Source organism: Cibotium barometz, chromosome 62 (genome assembly GCF_041138505.1).
Source record: "Cibotium barometz isolate CiBa-2024 chromosome 62, ASM4113850v1, whole genome shotgun sequence".
NCBI classification, from domain to species: domain Eukaryota; kingdom Viridiplantae; phylum Streptophyta; class Polypodiopsida; order Cyatheales; family Cibotiaceae; genus Cibotium; species Cibotium barometz.
In genome coordinates, this window is record NC_141107.1 from 3,324,149 (window position 1) to 3,351,621 (window position 27,473).

At 38.7% G+C, this 27,473-nt stretch overlaps 1 protein-coding gene and 1 non-coding gene across 2 annotated transcripts; one reads left to right on the forward strand and one right to left on the reverse strand.

Annotated features, from left to right (window-relative positions):
* The first annotated feature begins 285 nt into the window (after nt 1-285).
* Nucleotides 286-1,550, forward strand: LOC147604022 (uncharacterized). Its single transcript, XM_086795229.1, has 2 exons — nt 286-763; nt 853-1,550. The coding sequence occupies exons 1-2, from the start codon at nt 406-408 to the stop codon at nt 1,044-1,046; spliced, it is 552 nt and encodes a 183-aa protein (XP_086651355.1). The 5' UTR covers nt 286-405; the 3' UTR covers nt 1,047-1,550.
* A 21,659-nt stretch (nt 1,551-23,209) lies between these two features.
* On the reverse strand, nt 23,210-23,282 carry TRNAA-AGC (transfer RNA alanine (anticodon AGC)). The gene has a single exon. It is a non-coding gene; the product is annotated as a tRNA-Ala (tRNA).
* Nucleotides 23,283-27,473: the final 4,191 nt, after the last annotated feature.

Genomic DNA, 27,473 nt, shown 5'->3' on the forward strand with positions numbered 1-27,473 from the left:
ATATAAATAAATGCAGAGAGAGAGAGAGAGAGAGAGAGAGAGAGAGAGAGAGAGAGAGAGAAAATCTGTTTGTATTTTAAAGAGAGGGATGCACGTAATGCACGTCTATGCCAGGCTGGAAGTTGTCGTGCACGAGGCTAGGCTGGGCCAGCTCATTGCATGCGCCAAAAGATAAGGTCTGAACGATGGTGTCCATTTTTATTTTTCCTTTTGGGAAAGTGCTGAGCTCCCAGTACTCCAAGAATCTCCAGCAGTTGACGTAACTACCAAGCTACCTTGTGTGTAATTTGAGCTTCTCTCTCTCTCTCTCTGATCTCTCCCCTTGTGTGTGATTCTGAGCAGCTAAGAGAAGTCTCTCTCTCTCTCTCTCTCTCTCTCTCTCTCTCTCTCTCTCTCGTTTCGAGTATGCAGAGATCTCACAGCATGAGCTTGCACCTTCGTGGTAACGACGGTACTGATCATCAGCATGTCGGATTATCAATCACGGCCTCTCCCGGCGGAGTCAACGCATCGCCCAGCATGTGGCCGGCTCTCTCCCCCTCCATCCCCTCCCCGACGCCCATCCAGCGCAGCATCAGCGTGGCGACCCTGGACGCTCCTCCTGCCGCCGCCACCGCCGCCGCCGCCAAGGGTTTTCACGACTGCTACGAGAACAGCAAGACCTGCAAGCACGCCAGCAGGTTCAAGGCGGAGCAGACTGTGCATCTGATTCCCGTGGTGCTGCTCGTGTGTGCCCTTATACTCTGGCTAGGCACCCACTCTGGTGAGCTTTTATACTCTATTTCCGATCGCCCACAATGCTGCAAGGATTTCAGCTTAATACTTCTTTGTGTGACTGGCATGTGTATGTAGAATCCGCTTACATTGATTCTGGATTGATAAAAATGCCAGCAATCAATGAAATTCAGCAACACCTGGCTGCAAGCCAGGCACTAGATCAGCGTGCCGAATTGGGGCAAGTGTCTAAAGATGCCGTTGATGCTCTCGAATTCAAGATGCAATTACACCAACCTAGTGTCGCCCTAAGGGGTACGCACCATGTATAAGCCTCAAAACCCCTTGTAACTAAGGTACAGAGCAATCTCTCTCTTCTCTCTCTCTCTCTCTCTCTCTCTCTCTTAAGCCCAGATGATTAGCAATTCAACTGTACACTTACCCTTGTCAAGATCTACGCCACAAGACAGGTGCCATAAGGGGGATACCTCAACATTATAGAGTGGATCTCTTATGCTAACTCCTAAGATTAATGCACCTCACCAAGCTAAGCCATATATATGAATCATATACGTGCTTCCTCTATGCTTTCCCAAGTCTTTTTGTCTAAGCCTCTAATTTTTATCATCAAAGTTGGTTCAACCTCCGAAAGTGGAAAGAACCTCCAATGAGAAGTTAGATCCCTTGTTGTTGGAGCCCAATCTAGTTGAAAGGCCACTGCTCTAGCATAAATATCAAGAAACAATAGAGAGTTCACTCAATTGTACCTCTTGCATAACTTTTAGATTGACTTTAGAATATAAAGAAATTTATCATAAAAAATGAGTTTCAAGTTCGATTCAATTCCACTTAATTTTCTATCTATTTTGTGTGAATAGTTGAACCAAGTCCTTAATTCTCCATAGATTTTCTTTTGACATTTGGTAGGGTGCATTGTGAAAGGTTTCCTAATCTATAATATAATTTTCATGAGAGCTATAACTTAATCATATCTTTTTACATGGAAATGTAAAAAGATATGACTTAATCATATCTTTTTACATGGAAATGTTTGTTTTCAAAATTCTTGAGACAATTTTGATGTTATTTTAGCATTGAAAAAAACATGAAACGAATATTAGATGTTAAACTGTTATTCTATAGGTGTTCTTATTTTGAAGATTCTATAGAATATGTTAAACTTGAGTTGATTACGAAAGGATTTCCCAAGTGTCACATAGTAGACCAATCTAAGGAAGATTTGAATGCCAGAAACCCTAGTAAAGACCTTCAAGGCAATAAGCAAACATTCAACCACACATATAGTAAGTAATACTTAGTAAGCTAAAGAGTGGCGATGTTGGTCATGGCTCTCTCCTTGTCATACATACCCATGTAGCAAGTACAAGGATAGTTTCAAGGCCATGAGTCACTAGAAGAGTGATTAGTAAGAAATGGTAAAAGCTATTATGATATATCCATGACCTCCTTGTTTAATATCCTTAATGCCACCGAGATTCTAGCACCATCTAGTGTGTCCCTAAAACATTTCCTATGGTACCTTATAACCAAGGGTGACCCCTTTTACAAACTTAGTTGATGTCACAAATATACACAAGATTCACACTTAGAGTGAGTGTGTTCCCTTAACATCAAGGTGTAAGACTCATACAAGACATCCACCGCCCTTGAAAGAATTTTCTATCAAAATAATCATGTATGACATAAAATCCACCAAATCAAAAGAGATTAATCAAGTCCCAAGAATGCACTTAACAAGGTATCCATGACTTCAACATACTAACACTGCAATGGTAATAATTTGTCAATGTGACTTTAAGATATCATTTGTCTATCAAAAAGACCCCTTGTCAAGAAATACTTTCTACTTGAGCAAATGTTTAGTAATAAACTTGTTTGTTACTATCCCTCACTCCTAGAACCTTTTTTGAAATGTACGAGTGTGTTGAAAGATCTATGTGATCTAGCATCCATGTGTGTATATGCACATTAGTCTAGGTGACATTAGGCTTTATTATTTGATATAGACATAAAGTTTAAGGTTGTTTCCATTCGTTAAATGCCAACTACTAAAGAGAAATTAACCTAGGATAGATCTAGATAGGGATAGGTGGCATGCCCTTGGTATCATCACTTAGGTCATGGGAGAGTTCTTAGCGAGCCTATATAATCATGTACTTCTATTGATTGATAATGAGAAGTTTGTGATTGCTTTGTGGAATACTTATGTCAAGTCTCATCTATGCTTGTTTTGCTTGTGTTTATGCATGCTTAGCATTAATCCATTTTCTTTAAGTTTATGATTAGCATTGCTAAGTATAATCTCATCTTTGTGTTAGAGAGCTCTCATCCACTCTAATTAACATTTCTAAGTATAATCTCATCTTCGTCACTCATGTTAGAGAGCCCCCATCTACTCTTATGGTGATTTACTACCTTAGGACTTTGGGAAGATCTTAATTCGAGTGGTTTTGTTGTAGGCTCTATTGTTACTATGTGAGTTTGATATTAATATGGTAGCAAAGCTCCATTCTTTGGGTGTGGTCTTGATCTTTTGTTGGCTGTAGTCTTTGAGCCTCCATAGCTCTTTTGCACATGCTTTCAATATTTCAACAATTCAACCTCCTTCTTGGATTCCCACCACTAGACGAGGTCTCGAGATCTGGACCTTGGAATAGGTCATGACCTAAGACTCCCAGAAGAATATCTTAAGTGGTGAGTTAGAAATCCTAGGGAATATTTAGGTATTGGACCCATGGACATATCGAGGTCAAAATAACTGAGGTATCTGGAGATGAATTCGATATGGCCAACTAATGAAGGGTGCAGAACGCTTGTGAATTACCATAAATTCTTGAAGCAAAAATTCTATGACTTCATTTACAAAGCACACACCTTGATCACTAACAATCTCAATAGGTAAGCCATAGCGTGTAAACACGTACTCATACAAGAACTTGGATGTGGTTCTGGCATCATTTTTGACTGTTGCCTTTGCCTCAACCCATTTGGTCAAATAGTCAGTTGCGACTATAATATATTCAGCATGCGTGTTACGAGCTGGAGGTTTAATGGGACCGACAAAATCAATACCCCATTTTGCAAAAGCACGTGTGCTTAACATAGGCCGCAATGCCATATTGTCCTTTGTGATGGGAGGTTTGGTCCTTTGACAATCGTCACAACGTTTCACATATTCTTCGGCATCCATTTGTAAGGTTGGCCACCAAAGCCCAGACCACCTAATCAACTTAGCTGTGGTATTGCCCGAAAAGTGTCCACCCCCAACACCTGCATGTGCCTGAGTTAAGATTTTCAGATAGTCAGCTTCACATACACACATGCGTAAGTTGCCATCCTTGCCCCTCTTGTAGAGTTGGCCCTCTATCAGCATATAGTTTGCCGCTTCAATTTTAATAGCATGCTTTCGATGTTTAGGAATTTTTTGATCCGTATGACCATGCTGAAGATAGTCCACAATATACTTACTCCAACTTGGTGTAGTTGAAATTTGGAATAATGTGACATTATGAATTGGCTTCTGAATTTTACATGAAGCACAGTTACGAACAAATGTTTCAGCATCTGCATGCATGGTAGGCCACCATTGCCCATCTTGAGATATACGTCGCACACAAGTAGTAGCTGATGCATGGATTCCATCGATACCCGCATGTGCCCATTCCAAGATCTCCTCATATTGGTCGGGGTTAGGTATAAGCCTCAACACTCCATCATTACCCTGACGATATAATCTCCCTGAGATTAACTTGAATGGTCGCCATAGGTCCACATTAGGACCTGCTAGTTGTATCTGCCCACTTGTCAAAATTTCTAAAATGGATTCAGACCATCTAGGAGCTGTCTCTACAAGGAAAAGTGTTGAATCTAACATATCATCATCCACACCCACAGGAGCTTCGCCAGAGGTGATTCGAGACAAATGATCTGCCCTTAGATGAGTTGTTCCTTTTCAAACTGCAACTTCAAAATCAAACTCAAGAAGGATGATAAACCACCTTACTATCCTTCCAGTTGCACAAGGCTTATTCACCAAATATAGCAATGCTTGATGGTCCACAAAAAATATGAATTTGTTTGCCAAAAGGTAAGGCGAAACTTTTTCACTGCATATATCATGAACAATCCTTCTCTTTCTATTGTGGTGTAATTTTTCTCAGCATTGTTCAACTGTCGACTAGCATATGAGATTGGGAAATCCTTATTATGTTCACCCGATTGAGCCAAAATACATCCAATTGCAAAGTTTGAAGCATCAATATGGACATGAAAGATTTGGTTCCAATCTGGTGCCCGTAAGATGGGTGCAGTCACTAATGCTTGCTTCAACTTTTCAAAGGATTCCTCACACTCATCAGTCCAATTAAACTTTACAAGAAGAGCATATAATGGTCTGGCTAGGACAGCATACATGTAGATGAATCTACGGTAATAGCCACAATGTCCCATGAATGTTTGTACCCCTTTAGGGTTGATAGGCCGAGGTAATGAGACAATGACATCAATTTTATCCATATCTATTGAAATCCCATTGCGAGAAACAATATGGCCCAAAATTTTCCCTTGTCTTACCATGAATTTGCACTTGTCAGGGTTCAAGCATATACGATAAAGTTGACACTTTTGAAACACAAGTCTCAAGTGTTCTATATGATCATCACGCTCTTGTGAGTGAACACATAAATCATCCATGAAGATCTCAAGAAATTGCCTAAGGTACTCCTTGAATACATGACTCATTAACCGCTGGTGCATTTGTTAGACCAAATGGCATAACACGATAGGCAAAGATGCCATCTTCAGTAGCAAAGGCTGTCTTGTGTTGATCCTTTGGATCAATTGACACTTGATTGTACCCGGAGAATCCATCCAAGAAACTATATGCCTTTTTCCCTGCAACTCGTTCCAGAACATGATCCGTGATTGGAAGTGGGTAATGATCATGCACAGTAGCTGCATTTACCTTCTTGAGGTTTACACATACTCGAAGTTTTCCATTTTTCTTGGGCACCACTACAATAGGGGAGACCCATTCAGTGTGTTCAATCTCATAGATAAATTCTGCCTCTAAGAGCTTGTCTATTTCTTTCCTTATCTTCCATGCGAAGTTTTCATTGTAAGTATAAGGACGTTGCTTGGAGGGTTTTGCATCCTCTCGCAATGGTATTGTATGCTGACATATGCTTGGATCAACTCCTTTGAGGTCTTTATAACTCCAAGCAAAAACATCGCGATACTCCTTTATTGTTTGAATTAATAACTTCTCCTCATCTAAGGACAAGTCACACATAGCGAGGCTCTTCTCCTGGCTTAGCAATATCAATCTTTTTTGCATCTTCTGGACCATCGTATGAAATCCCTGGCATGCTCGGTTTTTGTCGCATGGGCTGTTGAAGAACAATCTTCCGATCTTGAAGAGTGTACTGTGTGAAATTGGGAGGAACATTTAGACCTTGTTCTTGTCCACTTGAGTCTTCACTCATTGAAGACCATGCAGTTTTGAGCTCTCCTTTGCCATCTTGCATCGGATTTTTTTGTTCAACCGTTGTCTTTGCACTTCCCACACTCTTTTTTGAATCGGTTTTAGACTTGAGTTTTGTTTTTTGTTCTTCGTTTTTTTACGATTTTTGCTAACAGTTGTTAGCTTTTCCCCTGCTTGGAATCCATCTGATCGTTTGACTTGGTCTTTGATACTGTCTTGTGCTTGGACATAGCATAGATATCCATTCTTTCCTGAGAAGTGAGGTGGTGGTCGAGAGTTTTCACTCTTAGACTCCTCCTTTTCTTTTTGTAGTCTCTCACCTTGTTCCCGCTCATCTTGTCTACTGATTCTCTTATGGCTCTTACAACATTTACGTTTAGGTCGGCTTCGAGGGATCTCTACCTGAACCTCCCTTCCTCTCAAGAGTAGGCGTGCCTTTCCTAACTCTTCCTCAGGGATTGTCACATCATTATTAAAATCAGAGTCCCATCCATCTTTCTTATCAGCATCATTAGCAGATTCGAGTGTTAAGTCCTCTACTGAGACTTCCTCGACATGCATAGCTGTTGTGGATGTATCTCTATAGTACAAATCATCTAGAAGGGCATGTGGTTGTACCACTCGTATAGGAATAATATCATATCCATCTAAGTCACAAAATTGAATTGGCTTCGGTAAAGCACATGTCGATAATGTTGCAAGGACATGACTCCATTCTAATGGATCAATTAAATGCTCAGGGAAGGGTTGTGGAATGTATGTGTGAGATCCCTGTTCCCACCGAGCAACGGATTCAGGATACTGGCAGCGGAAGTAACACATCAAGTGCGGGTAGGGGTCTCACACTCGGGGCCTCGCCCACGGATATCCGGACAAGAGACTAATCCATCGGTTTGTCCAAAACCGAAACCGGAAAAACTTCCTTTACCCGAAAAGCATGGGCAATTCCACCAGGATAACTCTTTACTCTAACGTAGTCAAGATCATTACGGATCAACTGATCTGACTGCACCTTTAACGGTACTTGGTCAAATCAAGGAAGAAACTTGCACTTGGATCATTGGGATCAATGCTTTTTTCCCCATTCAAGAGGCACAGCCGTTGATTCCTATCCATAGAACAGTTACTGTCCGGGATTTTTATTTTTTTTTCTATCGTAAAAACAAAAGTTTGAGTCTCGATTTACGGATCCATCAGTCCAGCCTAACCCCATCCGATCCCATGGGTTAGCCAACCGCCCAACCACTGTAGTGATGGGATCCAATTTGGAATTTGGTTAGGTTTTGTCCCGGGTACCAAGGAAAAGAGTTCCAAGGCCCCCTAGCCGGAAATTCATGCAAACATAAAACTAGCCACACCACTTACACACCCAATATGAAAATTGCCTTTTTCTTAGCATTAGCTAACTTTAAAACAATCCTTTAATGAAACCATAGTACCACTGATCACAATCTTCCAATTTATCCAGTTGATTCATAATTTCCCATCATTCCTTCATCAGAGTATCTATGGCATCATTGGCAACTAGAACGCTCACCACCTGTCCACACAGGGGCCTTTTCAATAGTTCCTAGCCCATAATACTCGGCAATATAATCACTTATAAAAATCAAGATGGACTCTCGTTGAAGATCAGCAAGATCAACCAACAGATCCATATAAAGAGCCATGGACTCATCCATTGAAGACCAGCAAGGTCAATCAACCAGATCCATGCCCGTTTTCACAAAACAACTCTTACTCCTTGTTCCAATATCTTCCTCGACGCACGCGTGGGTATCCTAGGCGACCCAGAGCCCGAGCACCGTATGGTCAGCACCCTCTAGGATCCTTCGCAGGTGACCTAGCGCTTCACTCATAGGCCGCTTCCTTGGTCCCTCATCCACCGTACCGGAAGCTCACCATTTTAATCGAACCGAGGCTGGTCAAGACCTCGGCCGACCTTGCTACGCGAGACGTCCTCCATTGACTCTCCGTCAGCAGTTGCAACTTTAACCATGACCTTAATCACAAGACGGTCAAAATGCTTCCCCAGCATTCTTGACATAAAACAGCCATTTACAAACAGCATTTACAATAGTTTACAAATACAGTTTCTATATTAACTCTCATTTTTCCACATTATCCCTCATTAATCCACATTACTTATTCCACATTCCATTTATATATATACTCATCCAATCACATCATTTTCCATCTCTTCACTTCAGATTCCTTCACATCACATATCATATATTCACATCCATATCCACATCCACATCCACATTCACATCCATACATCCACATCTACATGCTTACCTCCATTTTCACATCCTCATTTATACATCCACATCCCGTATCCACATTCATACATACACATCCATATCCACATCCATACATCCACACCCACATGCATACATCCACTATCACGTCCTCATTCATACATCCACATCCACATACATACATACATCTACATCCACATTCCCATTCACATCTATACATCCACATCTACATCCACATACATACATCCATCCACATCCACATTCCACATTCACATCTATACATTCACATCTACATCCACATTCACATACATCCACATCCACATTCGCATTCACATCTATACATCCACATCTACATCCACATACATACATACATCCACATCCACATTCCACATTCACATCTATACATCCACATCTACATCCACATTCACATACATCCACATCCACATTCCCATTCACATCTATACATCCACATCCATTCACATTCACATACTTCCACATCTACATTCACATTCACATACATCCACATCCCCATTTCCATTCACATCTATACATCCACATCTACATCCACATACATACATACATCCACATCCACATTCCACATTCACATCTATACATCCACATCTACATCCACATTCACATACATCCACATCCACATTCCCATTCACATCTATACATCACATCCATTCACATCTATACATCCACATCTACATCTACATTCACATACATCCACATCCACATTCCCATTCACATACATCCACATCCACATCCACATTCCCATTCACATCTATACATCCACATCCATTCACATCTATACATCCACATCTACATCCACATTCACATCTATGCATATACATCTTCATGTATATATCCATTTTCACGTTCCTACATCCACATCTACATTCACACATCCACATACATACATCCATTTCCATATTCCCATTTATATAACCTCATATACCTTCACATCTAATCTTTTACTTCACATCCATTCTCGCCCTATCACAACCCATATACATCTTATCTTATCACATACACTTCTTACCTCATCCCCCCATACACATTTTAATTCATCTTATCACCTCGTAACTTATTTCATAAGCATCTTATCACCTCTTAACACACCTCTTATCACATCCTATCACATCTCTTATCTATTTATAGAATACAAGAGATTTCTTACATTTGATATAAGATTTCTTTACACATTTATTTATGCATAAATTCTATTTAAGGAGATTAATACTTTCGAAGTAAAAATCAATCTTTTATGCATCTTCCTATGCATAAATTCATTTTAAATGAAAATGACACTTTTGAATTAAATTTCAATCTTTTATGCATTTTTCTATGCATAAATTTATTTTAGATGAGAATGACACTTTTGAATTAAAAAATCAATCTTTTATGCATCTTCTTATGCATAAATTCAATTTGGTAGGAATTACACTTTTAGAATAAAAAAAATTCTCTTATGCATAAAATCCATTTATGATGAAAAATCACACTTTTAGTGTAAAAAGAATATCTTTTATGCATACCTATATGCATGAAATCTAATATGATAAAAGTAACACTCTTACAATAAAATAATCAACTTTTATGCATACCTCTATGCATGAAATTCAATTATGATAAAAGTCACACTTTTATAATAAAATAATCAACTTTTATGCATACTTCTATGCATGAAATTCAATTATGATAAAAGTCACACTTTTATAATAAAATAATCAACTTTTATGCATACTTCTATGCATGAAAATTAAAAATGATAAAAGTAACACTTTTGATATAAAAAAAATTTCTTTTATGCATACTTCTATGCATGAAAATTAAAAATGATAAAAGTAACACTTTTGATATAAAAAAAAATTTCTTTTATGCATACTTCTATGCATGAAAATTAAAAATGATAAAAGTAACACTTTTGATATAAAAATTTTTCCTTTATGCATACTTCTATGCATGAAAATTAAAAATGATAAAAGTAACACTTTTGATATAAAAATTTTCCTTTATGCATACTTCTATGCATGAAAATTAAAAATGATAAAAATAACACTTTTGATATAAAAATTTATCTATTATGTATACTTCTATGCATGAAATAAAAATGGTAAAAATAACACTTTTGATATAAAAATTTATCCATTATGCATACTTCTATGCATGAAATAAAAATGGTAAAAATAACACTTTTGATATAAAAATTTATCCATTATGCATAATATTAAAATTAAATTTCTCCATGATTGTAATGAAATTCTTTCAATTAATCTAGGATGATAATTCCTAGAATATGGTAGGAAGTCCTCTTTTTATGCTTTGAATGAAATTATTTTATGCATAATTTTTATAAAAATTTTGCCATAGCTCCGCTGCTATGACAATTTTTCTAAGGGATAAAGCTTATCATTAAGAAAATAATTAAAATGATCTCTAATTGGATTATCAATCCATAATGGATTGAATCATTAATATACATAAACTAAAAGCATAGAAAAAAGCCATTAATTTGGCCTCAAGCATAGCTTAATCTTGGGTTAAGGAAAAGCTTTATGAAAAGCTTGATTTGGATTGAGAACGGTTCATGAGTATGACCATTTCTTGAGTGAGAGAGAGAATTTACATAAAAATCATTAGAATTTAAACATAAATGAAAATTAACTTCAATAGCATTATGTAACTCTTCACTACTATTCAAACTTCAATAGCATTAAAAAAAAACCATACCAATTAAACTTCTCAAGCTTGAGAGGGGTTGAGAAGAGAGAAACATTGAGAAATTATAGAAAGATCAATATTCACTAATTACCTTACAACTTGCTTGATTCTTTGTTCACGGTAGAGGCCCCCAACCAATCAATTGGTTAAGTATGTTGATGGAGCCACTAATAGGGATTGAAGAAAGAGGGAAGCTCCAAAAACTAGTGAATTATTAAATGAATTCACAGTTCTTGGCTTAGGTGGAGTAGAGTAACGATGCATAAACACTATCCCTTTTTCAACAAGGGGGAGGCTTCTATTTATAGGAAAAATTGAGCTCCTAACCAAACAAACTGATTCTAGAATTTTCTAAATCAGTTTGGTCAATATTTGACCATTTTTAGATCAGTTAAGCTAACTTTTTGGAACTAGACTTGAATGAGGAGAGAGGAGAGATGAAATATCTCAATTTTTATGAGTTTAAAACTCATTCAAGCATGTAAAATATGCACCTCCTTTAAAGAACTCCTCTTCCTTACAGATGTGTCATAATGGAATCATTTTAATATTGCTCATAGTTTTTTTACTAATAATCCTTGTACATTTTCAACTCTTCATCTTATGTGAAATATGCACCTCCTTTAAAGAATTCCCCTTCCTTACATATGTCATATTTTTAATATTGCTCATAGTTTTTTACTAATAATCCTTGTACATTTTCAACTCTTCATCTTATGTGAAATATGCACCTCCTTTAAAGAATTCCCCTTCCTTACATATGTCATATTTTTAATATTGCTCATAGTTTTTTACTAATAGTCCTTGTACATTTTCAACTCTTCATCTTATGTGAAATATGCACCTCCTTTAAAGAATTCCCCTTCCTTACATATGTCATATTTTTAATATTGCTCATAGTTTTTTACTAATAATCCTTGTACATTTTCAACTCTTCACCTCATGTGAGCATTTACTCATTTTTGGGTATTTTCTTTTTACAAGTTGGATTTATCTCCTCCCTACACATGGATTGATGCTATTGGTCCATAGGAACCTTAATTGGACCATAGTCTAAAGATTTCTGGAAATCTAGACCCTTAGACTAAGGTTCTTTATACCTATTTCCAATTAATTCCAATTGCACATTGGAAAATTCTTTTTGAATTTCTGTTTCAGGGGAACTCATCTGAATTATAAGAGATATTTTTCTATCCAAAAATATTCAAAATCTGAATATTCTCTCTCTAGAATAATTTTTCTCTCTCTAGGCTAAAATAGTTAGCAACAGGGTCTTTATATTTCTGAAGAGGGTTGATTACAGGGGAAGATACTAGACATCAAAAAGGGGTTGGGGGAGGAATCTTACATTATGCCTCGTATGATACACTTCGATTACCCTTAAGTCTCTCAGTGTTGAAACCCCTACATGAGGCTCCACACATCCATAGATCTTCTCGCCCATCTGACAATGTAACTCTTGAGCCCTCAGATGAAGCAGAATCAAACTCATCTATTGGAGACCTTGTTACATCACGATATGAGTGATTCCTTAGGTTGACCCTTGTGATGACAGAATCATGTCGGAGGTACAAATAATTGTATCCCCAATCTTGAATCATTTGAAATTGTCGCATGAATGGTCTACCCAATATCACTTCATAGTTTGGATGTTTTCCAAAATCCACTACTGCAAAGGTGTGCTCATATTCAATCCCACATGTGGTGACCAATATGTTCTCAAGTAGCCCAAGGGGATGTTCTAAGCTTCCATCTGCTAGCTGCAAGCGCATCCTTGTACTCCTAATAGCCGGTTTGCCCCATTTTTCCCAAATGGACCTTGTCACAATGCCCACTCCTGCACCACTATCAAGTATTGCAGTTGAAGCTACTTTTCGCACTTCTAATGGGAGGGTAGCATTTCCCTGATCGTCCTCACAAAATTTTCCTACTTTGTTGATAGGAACTGGCATTACATGTTTTGTCTCGGGGTGTATAGTACACTCATGGTGACACTTTTGTAGCAATACCTGCTCTGACAAACATGTGGCAATATCATTCCACAACTCAGGTCGAATTTTTATCAAATCAAGCAAAGGTAAGGTACAAGCCACTTGTGCTGACAAAGTAGCTTGCACCATACTCATATCCTTCTCCTTTGTCAACCTTTTATGCATGGAGGGTATCCTCAAGTTTGAGAACAGTTCTCATATTCTCCCAGATATGATGGTAAGGTTTTCATTGTATGCTTACTTCTAGGAGAAACAATTGTTTGAACTTCCTCCTGGATGCTTGGGCGTCTAAAGTTGTTTTCCGTGCCCCTGGTAAAATCCACCTCAGAGAATGGAGGCGAACTAATAGAAGACATGTTCTCATTAACTTTCTCATGAACTGCGGCCCACATCTCATTTGCCATGTCCTCATTAGCATCAATAACTTCATCATTGCATGGGAAGACAAGGCTAGGTGGTGGCAGATTACCTCCTTTCAATTGGGTGTCAATTGGTGCAGACCTTTCGCTATGAGCTTGTGAAATGAGCTCACTTTTCATTTCCCGACTTGATGACACTTCTGGTATGGTTTTTTCTAATGTTGGCTTAAGAGAGGTCGGGCCCCGAGGAATAGGTGGTGGTGGTCCCTCAAGTATTGACTAAGCTTCCCTAATGAGTTGCTGATGTACAGCTAGATTGATCTTCTCCTCACAAGGGTTTGGGTATTCTTGAAGCTTCTTGGGTAGCTCAGATAAAGCTGCAATGCAACTTCTATGAGCATCAATGATGGCATCTAGAGTCTCATTCACTTTATCCACAAAAACAAAACCCCCAGAACTATCCTCGATCGTACTAGCCTCATCTTGTTTAGCACTAGGCTCAGTTTGAGGTTGATGTTCCTCATGCACTTCTTGGGATGTAAAAGTTTTATCCCTCATGTTTTGTTTAGAGGCTTCTTGAGAACTAGTGGATGCACTTTTAGTTCGCTTGTTTCGGTTCTTCTTCCTCCTAGTGGTCTTTTTTCTATTGGATTGTAGGGTCTTGTCCACTAGATTTGTCTTTGCATCCCTAGTTCGAGGTGTCTCATCAGTTTGTATTTCGACGTTTCGTGTCTGTGATCTAGTCATGACTCTAAGTGGCACGACATCCTCATTCTCAGATGAAGGTGGTGATGGAACTGCGCCTACAAGGTTGAGTGAGACCTTTGGTTGAGAGGTGCCTTCCTCATGTGGTTTCAGCACACAATCTTTTGGGAAGTGTTCTACACAACACCCTAGACAATATCTTTCAATTGGTGGAAACTGTTGTACCGTTGTATTGGATCGAGACGCTTGCCTTGAGCGATGTGGACAATCACGAGCCCAATGGGGTTCTTTGCACTCATAACAGGGGCCCATTGGTTTGGCCTCTACTTTCCTTGGCTGCCATTGACCTGAGGGGCTTGGAGTCCTAGGTTGGTAGCCGCCTAGCAACATCAAAGAGTTTTGTTCCCCTGGTTGAGTCTCCAGTGCTTGGTTTGGGTACGCGGGGCTTTCAAAGATATTTTCTTTGGATGAATATGATGTGTATTCCTCCTCCTCATAGCCTGGGTTTACCAAGTCTCTACACATATTTGAATTGTCGTAGTCAACAACCCTCATAGGAGCAGTCCGTGGAGCAGGAGGTTGAGCACCAAGAACAGGTCGTGCTTGCTCTTGTGCCATCGGTGGCTTACATTCAAAATTAGTATACTGTTGATACATTTGTGGAGCCACTCCACTCCTTGGCTGCTCACGTTCCTGTCTCATTCTCGCAATGCGAGTACATTCCTGTGTGGTATGGGTAAAGTTCCAAGCACAGGCTTGGCACCACTTTTTTGTGGGTTGGTTTGTGACTAGAGGAGAAAAGGTATTACATTCCTCTGTTTTATGGTTACCGCCACATGCTCCACAAAGATAAGGACCTGTAGGAAGTACACTCCTCACTCTCTGTTGCTGTTGTTGTGGCTGCATGGGTGGACGATAGGTCTGTCCCAATCTCCTTAGTACTAGGTTAGCTATCTGGTCTGGATTTACTAGCGCACTAGACCCTGAACTTTGGTCATCACCCCACTGATCTCTAGGTTTCACCTCTGGGCCAGAACCATCTTGGAATTTGAAGTTATTGGTGAAATCCATAGCATCATGGCAACACTCATTGAAATTTGTATGCTTCTTCGCATAGAGATGTGTATGCAGTGTTGAATTTTTGAGTCGTTTTAAGAAGAGAGAAATTAATCGACTTTGGGCGGGCTTCTCATCCTCTGGGCAACGATTAATGTACTGCTTCATTCTATTTACACAGTCTCTAACACTCTCATTCTCGCCTTGCTTGAAAGAGTAGATGTGTGCTACCGTGTCATGTTGAATTCCCATCAAGGAAAAAGCAGCAATGAATCTCTCTTCCAAAACTCGTAAAGAAGATTTGTCTGAAGCCTCTAATGCCTGAAACCAAGCCAGGGCTTTTCCCTCAAGAGTGAGTCCAAATCCTTCAATTTGAGTATGCTTATCAACCACTTGCTCAGCTCGAACTGCTTGCCTAAATGCTACTACATGGTCGTATGGATCTCCCGACCCTTCATACTTCTTTACCAGTTTCTGAAGAGTTGATGGCCTTACTTGTCTTGAATACTCATCATAGGGCCTACGGCCTCTCACTCTCAGTGGGAATTGTTCCTCTCTTTGGAAAGATGGTCCACATGCATCAAAAATTGGTGTGGGTCCCCTATTACCAGCCTCACCAAACCCCTCCAAAGATCTTGTCACACGCATTTCAGGAGGTGCATTAATGGGAGGCCGAGTTGGCTCCCCTACCCTCCGATTGTTATAGTGAGAAAGATGTTGTTGTGGTGTGACAGGTGGTCGCACATTTGGTGTAGGACGATATCTTGGTGCTAGAGTTGGGCTACTAGCAGTGGTCCACTTGGATGTTGAAGGTCCCTCTCTAGTGAACTCTCGTAGGGGAGGAGCAACAGTTTCTCCAAGAAAGGCTGTCTCTCCTGGTTTGGCTGTATTTGTTGAGAACACTTCCATGAATAATGGTTGTCCTTTCCACGTGAGTTCCCGAATCTCTTTCCAATCTAAGGTTTGGTATTAAAATAAAATTGTTATTTTTTAAAAAAAAATAAATTTAATTATTTTTTTCTTTTTTTTTCTTTTTCTTTTTTCTTCTTTTTTCTTTTTAAATCTCTTTTTCTCTTTTTTTTAAAAAAAATATTATTATTTTATATTTTTTATTATTATTTTTTATTTAAAAATATAAAAAACATGAAAAATTAATAAAAATAAAAAAATAAAAAAATTGAAAATTTCACCTACCTTATCCTCCACGCTCCATCGCTTGCCCAGATTCTGCGCCGGCGCACCGATTCTTCAATGCACCGCCTCTCCACTGCCAGCTGCCTTTTCCTGCTCACTCAGGCGCCCTCCAACTGCCTCCACACGCTTCACCGCTTCCTCTTCCAGCCTCCGTTGCTCTTCCAGCCACCGTTACTCCTTCTACGCCGTCTACTCCTTCTACCAGCTGCCTTGATGCAGCTAACGCCAGCGCTTCTACCCGCAGCCTTCGCTTCCCACTTCCAGCTGTCGTCCTGCAGCTTCTACCAACGCTTCACGCCAGCCAACGCTGCCCGCCGCTTCCAGCTGCTCCTTCTTCTCACTTCCACGTTCCAGCCACCGTCTGCAGGTTGCGCCCACTCTGCAGGCGCCCCCCAGTGCAGCACTCGATTCCTTCGCTTCCCACTTTCCTCTCTGCCTCAGAGCTGCCGTCGTCTACTCCTTCGACCAGTGCTTCACGCCAGCGCTTCGATGCAACGCCAACCTTCACTTTCACCAGGCCGTCCACCAGTGCTGCCACGTCTGTATATAAAGAAATATATATTTATATATATATATATTTTAAAAGAAAAGCCGCCTTCACTGCACTAGTCGCCCACAGCCTCTCCAATGTGTGTGTGTGTGTATATATATATATATATATATTTAAGCCGCCTCCAATGTTCTACCTCCTCGCTATACACCGGCCGCTACAAGGTATATAAATATGAATAAATAGATATATATATATATTTATTTATTTTTATTTTTTTTTGTTGCGCCTCCAACGACACACCTCCTACAGCCTCTACGTCAGAAAATACAAAAACAGAAATCACTTGAACCTACTTAATGGCGGGATTACTCTACCGCAATGGGGTTATTTTTTTTTTTTTTGCTTCTAATAAAAAAAACGAAAACACACAAGGCGCCCTTGAGATCACACACTCACAATGCCCTTGCAAACTCTACTCTAATCTACCCTAATCCACGATTTTGCAATCAATGGAGCACTTAGTAAGAAGGTTAACACCCTTCACTAACTTAGGTGTGCGTTCCCCGGCAGCGGCGCCATTGTTTGGGACATCATAGCATAGCGGAGGCTACACTCCAACCCACACACTTTGTCAATCCGTGAATGCAACCCGGTTAGCGCATAGAGGCTATCCAGAATGGGAGAAGATGAGTTAACCACACACTAATGACTTCTAGTCCTACTCAATCCTTCTTCAACACTCAAGCAATCAATCTAACATAATCAAAGCATCAAGATTAGGCTACACTTAAGCACAAAAATGTAACTTATGCAAAGAACCTAACATGCAAAGATCTATCACACAAGCCTCAACTACACATCATTTCATGCACAAGCTTCATCACATGCACTCTACAAATCAGATTTTAGCATCAAAACATCATTAAGAAATCTAGATTAGCAAGTGTGTAGACCATAACCTCATATCATTGAAAATGTAAAGAATAGAGAGTACAAGATTGAAAATGTAAAGAATAGAGAGTACAAGATTGAAGCATGAATGGAGATGGAGAGCTTTGGGAGAGCACATGAGAAGGAGCTATGGAGCAAGCTCTCTCTATGAGCCTCTCAACCAAATGACCAAAGAGTTTTTTTAGCTCTCAAATGGGCCACCTTTTATACAAAAATTCTAGAACTCCCAAAAGTTCCCATGTGGGATTATTGTCAAGCCCTCTCCCACATTCATCTACAACTTGGAACTCTTTTCAAGAGCCCTAAGTGTCTTTTTTGTTGCATCCTTGTATTGATCTTCATTCGTCATGCAACAACAAGATTTAAGCTTATAACTTATAATACTAAATATGTGCAACCTACCGATGGCCAAAACAACAAGAGAGAGAGATGCACCAATCGATTTGATGGAGGAGAGGAGACAAAAAAATTGTTTTGTCTTTTGCTTGAGGAAATAACCTTCAATTTGGGAATCCAAACTTGATTAAGTCCCAATTAATCAATTATTCTCTATTAAAAAAGATTTTTCCTTTTTCTTAAAATTGACTTGAGAGCAATCCTGGACTTTCCATGATAGAAATATGACACTATCATTGGCTTAGCAATCTGACCGTGGAACCAAACCTCCTTTTCTTGATGATAGAAATATGACACTATCATTGGCTTAGCAATCTGACCGTAGACTTTCCATGATAGAAATATGACACTATCATTGGCTTAGCAATCTGACTATGGAACCAAACCTCCTTTTCTTGATGATTCCATCTGTATGGTTGGATTTGGCAGAGTTAAAGAATTGGGAAAAATCATTTTTCATGAAGAAGGAGAGTTTTTGCTTTTATAGATGTGGTTTTGGGAGAAAAGGTGACATGAATTCCAAGCCTTTGATCTAATTCTCCAACCAATGGCCCACAAAAATCACATAAACCCTTCAAATCATTTACCCAAGGGTTTTTAGCTTCCTTCTCTTTTACACAAATCCTTAGAAAAGGACTTATACACCTCACGATTGAGGTATGGTAGAGGCGTAATGGCTTTTAAACTATTTACATACTCTTTTGAAATAAACCAATTCAAAGCTTAACAAGGGAAAAGGCATACCTTGAATTTTTGGGATTGGTTCAAAAATATGTTTATGATTTAAAACCTTGAAGATATGTCCTTTGTACTTGCCAAAGCTCTAATACCATTGAAACGGATCTTGTCTCCGAGTAAAAATTAATATAATTCAATTCAACAAATACCTTTTAACTACCAATTGTCATAGCAAATGAAAAATAATTAAAACACATATACAAAGAGAGATATAAAAACCATAACCATACTATACAAGATTGGGTTTAATCTCCCATGTGTGAGGCTCTCTCCAAGACATGGGTATTTTAATCATATTTCAAAATTTAGCCCTTGATCCAATAATAGAGTGCACGTGCAAGTTTGGGCTTTCCTTTTACAAAATTGGCAAGGCACTTATCCTATTCACACCTACGTGCCTTCCATCGGAAACTTTATTAATGTGCACATACAATTTAAATGTCCATGCCCATACACAAAAGGGGCAAATAAAATGTATACACCAAGATCATGGCGCACTACCATTTGCACCATGTAGTATAACCTTTAAATAAATAAATCAAACTAAAGTGCTCCTTGTGCACGTATCAACCTTTAAATAATTTTCTCACACATTCGTCTTAGGGTTTGGTTCTTGCATGTATATTACTCAAGCATATATTCTTTCTTAAATATTAAGTATCAAAAATATAATAAATTTTATACCCATAATAGTCCTCCCATTTGAAGAGAAATTGCCCTCAGTTGTGTAAAGAATTTGAGCTTCGTAACAGTAACACAATTAGCAGTTGTGGAAAGTATAATTGTAAATATATACTTACAATCAATAGGGGGAGTCTTGAGACTAGATATATGTGAATTGGCTTCAAAAAGTCCTCAACCTACTTGATAATTGGCTTCAAAGGTCCTGGACCTACTTGATAATTATTGGGAGACCATAAACATGAGGAGCTTTAGGGATCCTTTATCGTCATATCTTTTTGGACAATATCAGTAGGGGGTTAGATTTACTAGCCACCACTGGCCTATGTAATAGAATTTTTATTTTGTATTTGGTCTACTAAATCCTTAATATAAGTTCTACTATTTCAAAAAAATGGTTGTAGTTGCAAATGTAGCAAGAGGAGGATGTTCAAAAGCATGTGAGGAGAAAAAATACATAAGTAAGAGAGGAGGAGGAGAAATAGAAAAGGAGCCTATTATTGAAAGTACCTTAGTTGACACATATGGAGCGAAGGAGGAGGAGAAGGAGGAGAAGGAGAAGGAGAAGGAGCGAAGTAGGATGACCAATAGCAAAGGAGTTTATTATTGAATGTACCCCACATATGGTGCAAAGGAGGAGTAGGAGAAAGAGAAACAACAATAGCAACCACCAAAACCAATAGCAAAGGAGTTTATAATTGAATGTACCCCACATATGGTGCAAAGGAGGAGTAGGAGGAAGAGGAGGAAGAGAAACAACAATAACAACCGCCAAAACGAGGAGTAGGAGAAGGTTTGGTACTAACAAGTGTTAGAATTTGGGGAACACTTCTCGAGAGGTCACCCATCCCAGTAGTGTTCACCCTCTGTGCGCTTAACCTCCACCACAATATTCCCTTCCAAGCCACGAAAATTGGTGGAGGAGGGATGATTAGTCTTCTATTATTTATTTATGACCTTGTTATCCTTAGCACTATGCATGTGGTATATAGACGGCCTATATAGACAGCCAGTAGGCCATGACCTTCTAACACCCTCCTTGAATTGCTAGGATGTAGGGCACCCAGAGGCTCTAACGACACTTAGCTTAGAGGTATCCCTGCTCTCAAAGATATGTCACCTGGCTATTCCAACATATGCCCACCTGCGATGCAACATTCTTAGTCGTACACGCATTCAACCTTCGTTCAACTCCACCAAGAGGAATCGCCAAGTCAACCAGCTTCGCTAACAACATCCCAACATGCCCTCCCTGGCTTTTGATACCATATTGGAAACTGGGGGGGGGGGACTTCCTGGGAGGTCACCCATCCCATCCCAGTAGATTTCACGCCACTACTGCGCGCTTAACCTCCACCACTCTATTCCCTTCCAAGCCACAAAAATTGGTGGAGGAGAGATGATAATGGCCCAATTCTTCTATTATTCATGTATGACCTCATTATCCTTAGCACTATGCATGTGATATGTAGATGGCCAAGCCATGACCTTCCAAAAGTAAGGGGCTAAGAAGGGGGATTATTATGAGAAAGCAATAACAAAGGAGGAATAGGAGGACAAGAACTAGTAGTGTAGAAGGAGGAGGAGCAGTAGCACCAACAATAGCAACAAGAACTAGTAGCAGTTATAGAAGGAAGAGACTAACAATAGCAACAAGAACTAGTAGCAATTATAGAAGGAGGAGGAGGAGCAGTAGCACCAACAATAGCAACAAGAACTAGTAGCAGTTATAGAAGGAGGAGGAGGAGCAATAGCACTAACAATAGTAATAACAAAGGAGGAGAAATTGGAGCAAATGAGGAGTAGAAACATAAGATGAGAAATATCATACCTTGATGTTATACAGCTATATCAATATGTGGAAAGAGACCTTGGTGTTAGTAATACCTTGGTTAACATGTATGCAAAATGCTAGCTTACTTGCTATGGATGCCATATTTGGTTATTATAGAGGAAGAGGAACACTAGCAGGATCATGTGGTAAAGATATCTCAAGGATGTATACAAGATGCTAGCCAGCTTGCCATGGTTGTCATGTTTGCTGTATCAATTATGTATATGGTCTGCCAAAATGATATGCTCATAATTGTATGTTCATGATATCTTTAGTGTCTCCCATAATGTGTGGTAAGTTAATTTTGTATTAATGTCCATGATGTGTATGGTAAGTTGATGTGTATTTATTTTCATGATGTGTATGGTAATTAAATTTATACACCATAATCCAAACACCATCGTGTCCATGATGTGTATGGTAAGTTAATGTGTATTTATGTCCATGATGTGTATAATACTTAAATTTATACACAATCATCCAAACAATGTAAGGCATCCAAGCATTCTTTTTTAAAAAGACTTTTAAATTGAAAAAGACCTAGGGTATGTACTCCAAAAATTAAAGCCACTTGATGTTTATAGCTAAAACTAATTTAATGATCTTAACTCTAGTTTTCTCATCATGGAGAGAATGAGTACATCATCCAATCTGTATTTTATGCTTACTTATGGTAGCAACTAATATAAGTTAACATATGTAGATGGTGGTCCTTCTCCTTGGACCTTTAGAAAAAAGGAATGAATGAAGATTTGTAAAGTAGACATGTGAAAAATACACAATCTAATAGACAATATAATTTTATTAGATAAATTAAGGTAAATGTGGAACCATTTTGCATGCATATATTAACTTGTGGGAGTTGAACTTTAGGTAATAATGCAAAATGGATGATAGAAATAAGTGTTATGTTTGGCATATAACAACAAATTAAGAAATTTGGACTCTAAGGAATTAAAAGAATCACATTTCAAAAAAAATGCAACTTTGCATTACTATGACAAGGAAATAGTAGAAATAATTTTTATTCGAAAAACCTTAAACTTTGATTCATTTAAGGGATATGACCTCCATATTTCCAGCATGAATGCTCACAACCAAAAACTAAAGTCTGTGATGTGTTTATATAGACTTGAACTAGTGCCACACTAGCTTGGAGTGCTTTGATTTATTTTGGAAAGGCAATCATTTCTCGTAATCCTCACTATCTAGACTATTTCTTTGGTAAGAGCAATCACTTCTCTACATCCTCACTAACAAGAACCAACCCTCCCTTTTTTGGTAGTGTATCTTAATGCTATATAACCCTTGCTTTTTCATCATCAACAAACCAAAATAATAATAATGTTGAAGCACCCACATTTCAATAGTGCATCCTACTTTGTTGCTTGTAAATTTTGGTACTATGTACATCCTCATAGCACGTTTGATAACCTCAACATTGACCACGAAAATGGATCATCTAGAGAGTATCACTAGGAGATATTGTGAATGCTAGTCAAGAAGAAAAACTTGCCGTAACTTACTTTGCGTAGTAAATGTTTGGACGTGCTTGCGTAGTACGTGAGGAATAAAAAAACGTCTCTCACTAGGATAACCCCTACTCCCTTGGAGATGCGGGGCATCGATCCCCGTACCTCTCGCATGCTAAGCGAGCGCTCTACCATCTGAGCTACATCCCCTTAATGTGCAATTTTTGCGTCTTATCATTATATTTTATATGTAGCTACCCGTCAATATACTTAACACATTCCGAGAAACACTAGCGTATGTAAAAATTGATCCTAGCATTTGAATTATCTCTCAACTTATTCACGATTGAGACTACCCATCCCGTTTGTAGAAAAGGGGCCATTTCTTCTTTGGTGACATGCTTAATCACAAGTGACTCTACCTAGCCCGTGTATTAATGCAATGCCAATGTAGATATACAAATCATCACAAATGTAATGATTTTCCAATGGCGATAAATACTGCTAATAGATGAAACAATGATGTGGATCATTGTGGTTGAGTTATTCTCAAAAAAGCCTCTATGTTGCTTTCCATTAAAAGAAAATAAATATATTTGCAATAACTGAAAAATGCAATACACACTATATCATGCCTCCTCTGACTAAAACTTTATTGAAAATCAATGCTCCACCATCATCACTGTCAGGTGGACGGGTTGCTCTATTTTGTAAGGCCCCTTGTATGAGAAGTAGCCATTGTGAGAGCACCCAATTTAGACATCGGATATTATTAGCCATGTGTGGCTAGATGATGGTTAGGAGAGACAACTTATGTAGACTTGGCGCACCACCATGCCAAGTAGGATGCATGTGTTAGTGCAGGCTAATTGGTTGTACTCTTGGGTAGAAGGATATCTTCACCTTGTTCTTGGGTAGAAGGATATCTTCACCTTGTTCTTGTATTATAGAGCTCATTTGGACACCCAAATTGAGTGCCCATACAACCTCAAATGAGTCTAAAGAATACATTGGCGTACCATGCCAAGTAGGATGTATGTTAGTATAGGCTAATTGGTCATGCTTTTGGATAGAAGGAGATCTTCACCTTGTCCTTGGATTATGGAGCTCATTTGGGCACCCAAATTAGGTGCCCATACAACCTCAAATGAGTCCGAAAACTACATTGAGACTGTAGGTCTCCATTATAGTCTAATAAGGTTCCAACAATCGGGATGTAATTGGTTCAGCGCATTTTGACCAATCATGTCATAAGGTGGCCAACATTGACCGACCTATGATACAACTAACCGTCCTCATTTCATATCGAGGTCATTCAGTTTAGATCTATGATACAACTAACCGTCCAACATTGATCGACCTATGATACAACTAACCGTCCTCATTTCATATCGAGGTCATTCAGTTTAGATCTACCTTCATTTTTGTAGTGCATCCTTATATGTATAAGACATCCTGTATCCTAAGTCTACCTAAAATGTTATCATTGGAGTATAACACCATCAAGTTATAACTTTGGCTTGCAATAGTAATTCAATTTTATTCTCCATATCTCTTGCTTTATGTACTTTATCTTATGATTAAGGTTCGGTTAGTGTATTTTCTTTCATGGTATCAAGATCTAGACAAGCTTAAGGAAAAAAGGTTCTTTGAGAGAAGATTTAGAGAAATGACACAACCTACAATAGCCCACAAGAACTTGACCACCACCGTTCATCGATAGGAAGTTGGATAGAACCAACTATAGAAGTTCAAGATAATATTTAGAGAAGATCAACCATAGAAGTTTAAGATAAGGTCCTTTCTAGAGGGGAATTTTTTTGGCGAGCTTTTTTGGATGAGCTTTGGTTCCATGGGTTTTGTTTATGTGGACTACCCGAATGATATCTCTTGCTTTATGTACTTTATCTTATGATTAAGGTTTGGTTAGTGTATTTTCTTACATGGTATCAAGATCTAGACAAGCTTAAGGAAAAAAGGTTCTTTGAGAGAAGATTTCGAGAAATGACACAACCTACAATAGCCCACAAGGACTTGACCACCATCATTTGTCATCGATAGGAAGTTGGATAGAACCAACTATAGAAGTTCATAATACTTAGAGAATATTTAGAGAAATAAGACAACCTAGAGTAGCCCACAAGGACTTGACCACCACCATCAATAGGAAGTTGGATGGAACCAACCATCAATAGGAAGTTGGATGGAACCAACCATAAAAGTTCAAGATAAGGTCCTTGCTAGAGGGGAATTTTTTTGGCAAGCTTTTTTTGGGTGAGCTTTGGCTCCATGGGTTTTGTTTATGTGGACTATCCTAATGATGTGGCACTTGACATGTCCATGTCATGTGACATGTCCATGTAAGCATGTGACATGGACATAGACGCATCATGGACATACATGCTATCATGTGCATCCTGGACATACATGCATTATCCACATGATGGCCATGCATGATGTTATAGATCATGGCCTTGGATGGTCCATACATGTGTGGAATGGGTTGTACAGGATCTCCACATGCTTGGCCGGATTTCACATGAGAATATTCCTTTAAAATTTGGGGGCATGGAAAATTTTTAGCAAATCAGCTCCAAATTTGCCGGAGTTTTCATTTTCAGAACCTACACTCTCAGAGATTTCCGATTATATATAGCATGATGGGGGTTGGACATGGGAAAGGAAAGATGCTGAGAAGATTCCTTTCTTCTGATAAAATGCAAGCAAGATGATGAGCTAAGGTGGATCAAATGCAAGAATCAACATAATTAGCATTTGATTAAGATAAGATTAGTGAGCAATTAATCTAATAAAATAATGTTGGCATGGGTACTCAAAAACTAGCAATTTCTCATTAGGCCAATGCCTCAATTTATAGGTTGTACATACACAAGATGCCAACTAATCCCACTGATTTCTCCTTGATTTGTGCCACCTCCCCTACATCTGGGGGCACCTTTTCGTAGAATCTTTCCACACCCCTAAAATCACTCATGCTACCCTTGATTCTCTCATCAGTAGTAGATACCTCTCACCTTTTCATTGCTACCCACTCAATTACAAACTCTTGCTAAGGGCTTGTTTCGGCACACACCCATTCACTTGCATATTTCAACACCTCCCCTCAAGTGAATAACTCTAGCACTCATCACTTTTAGCTAGACAATATAGAGGTAAGCTTTCTTTTGCTTGTATTATTTAGGGTTTGTATCTATGCATTAAGCTTTTAGGGTTTTGTATTACTAATGACTTTGTTTAATCTTTGTTTTGTAGGTCCTAGACTAATCTTCTCCTTCAATTTCACCAAAAAGAGGTAAGCATTTATGCTTTTCATCTACCTATTATTGCACCCTTGGGTGCTGAGGTTTAGGATTAGCTTAACTTAAGATTAATGCATAAATTAAGCTCTATGCATAGAGCTTAATGCATAGAGATTAAGCTCTATGCATAGATTAATCTCTATGCATAGAGCTTAATCTATGCATTAAGCTCAATGCATAGATTAAGCTCTATGCATATAGATTAATTTATACATTAAGCTTTATGCCTAGAGATTAAATCTATACATTAAGCTTTATGCATATAGATTAATTTATACATTAAGCTTTATGCATAGAGATTAATTTATACATTAAGCTCTACGCATATAGATTAATTTATACATTAAGCTCTATGCATAGAGATTAAATCTATGCATTAAGCTCTATACATAGATTAAGCTCTATGCATTAAGCTTATGCATAGAGATTTATACATTAAGGTTAATGCATTAAGATTAAGCTTAATGTTTAAGATTAAGTCTTAATCTTAATCTTATGCATAGAGCTCAATGCATGCATAAAGCTTTATGCATTAATCTTAATGCATTAAGTTTAATGTATAAGATTAATGCAATAAGATTAAGCTTAATACTTAAGATTAAGCTCTATGCATAAGCTTTACGCATAGATTAAGCTCTATGCATAGAGCTCAATGTATAGATTAAGGTCTATGCATAGATTAATCTTAATGCATAAAGATGTTTCTTAAGCTCATAGTCCGCCAATAAAGTCACCAGTACTATTTTACAGGTGCGGTTCCAGGAGGAACCGATTGGGGTGGTAAACCCGTAGTAGGTGGGTATGGCATTGGTGGTGGTCTATACATACCTCGCGATATGGCATTGGTGGCGGTCTATACATACCTCGTTATGGGGTTTTGATATGTAGGCCTTAGGGCTTGTGCCTGTTAAGCACTTAGTATGGGCAGTAGGGCTAGTGGTTGCTTTGGCATCGGGAGCATAGGTTGGGGTGCCAGGTTTACCAGTAAGGAGGAACCGATTGGGGTGGTAAACCCGTAGGTGGGTATGGCATTGGTGGTGGTCTATACATACCTCGCGATATTGCATTGGTGGCGGTCTAT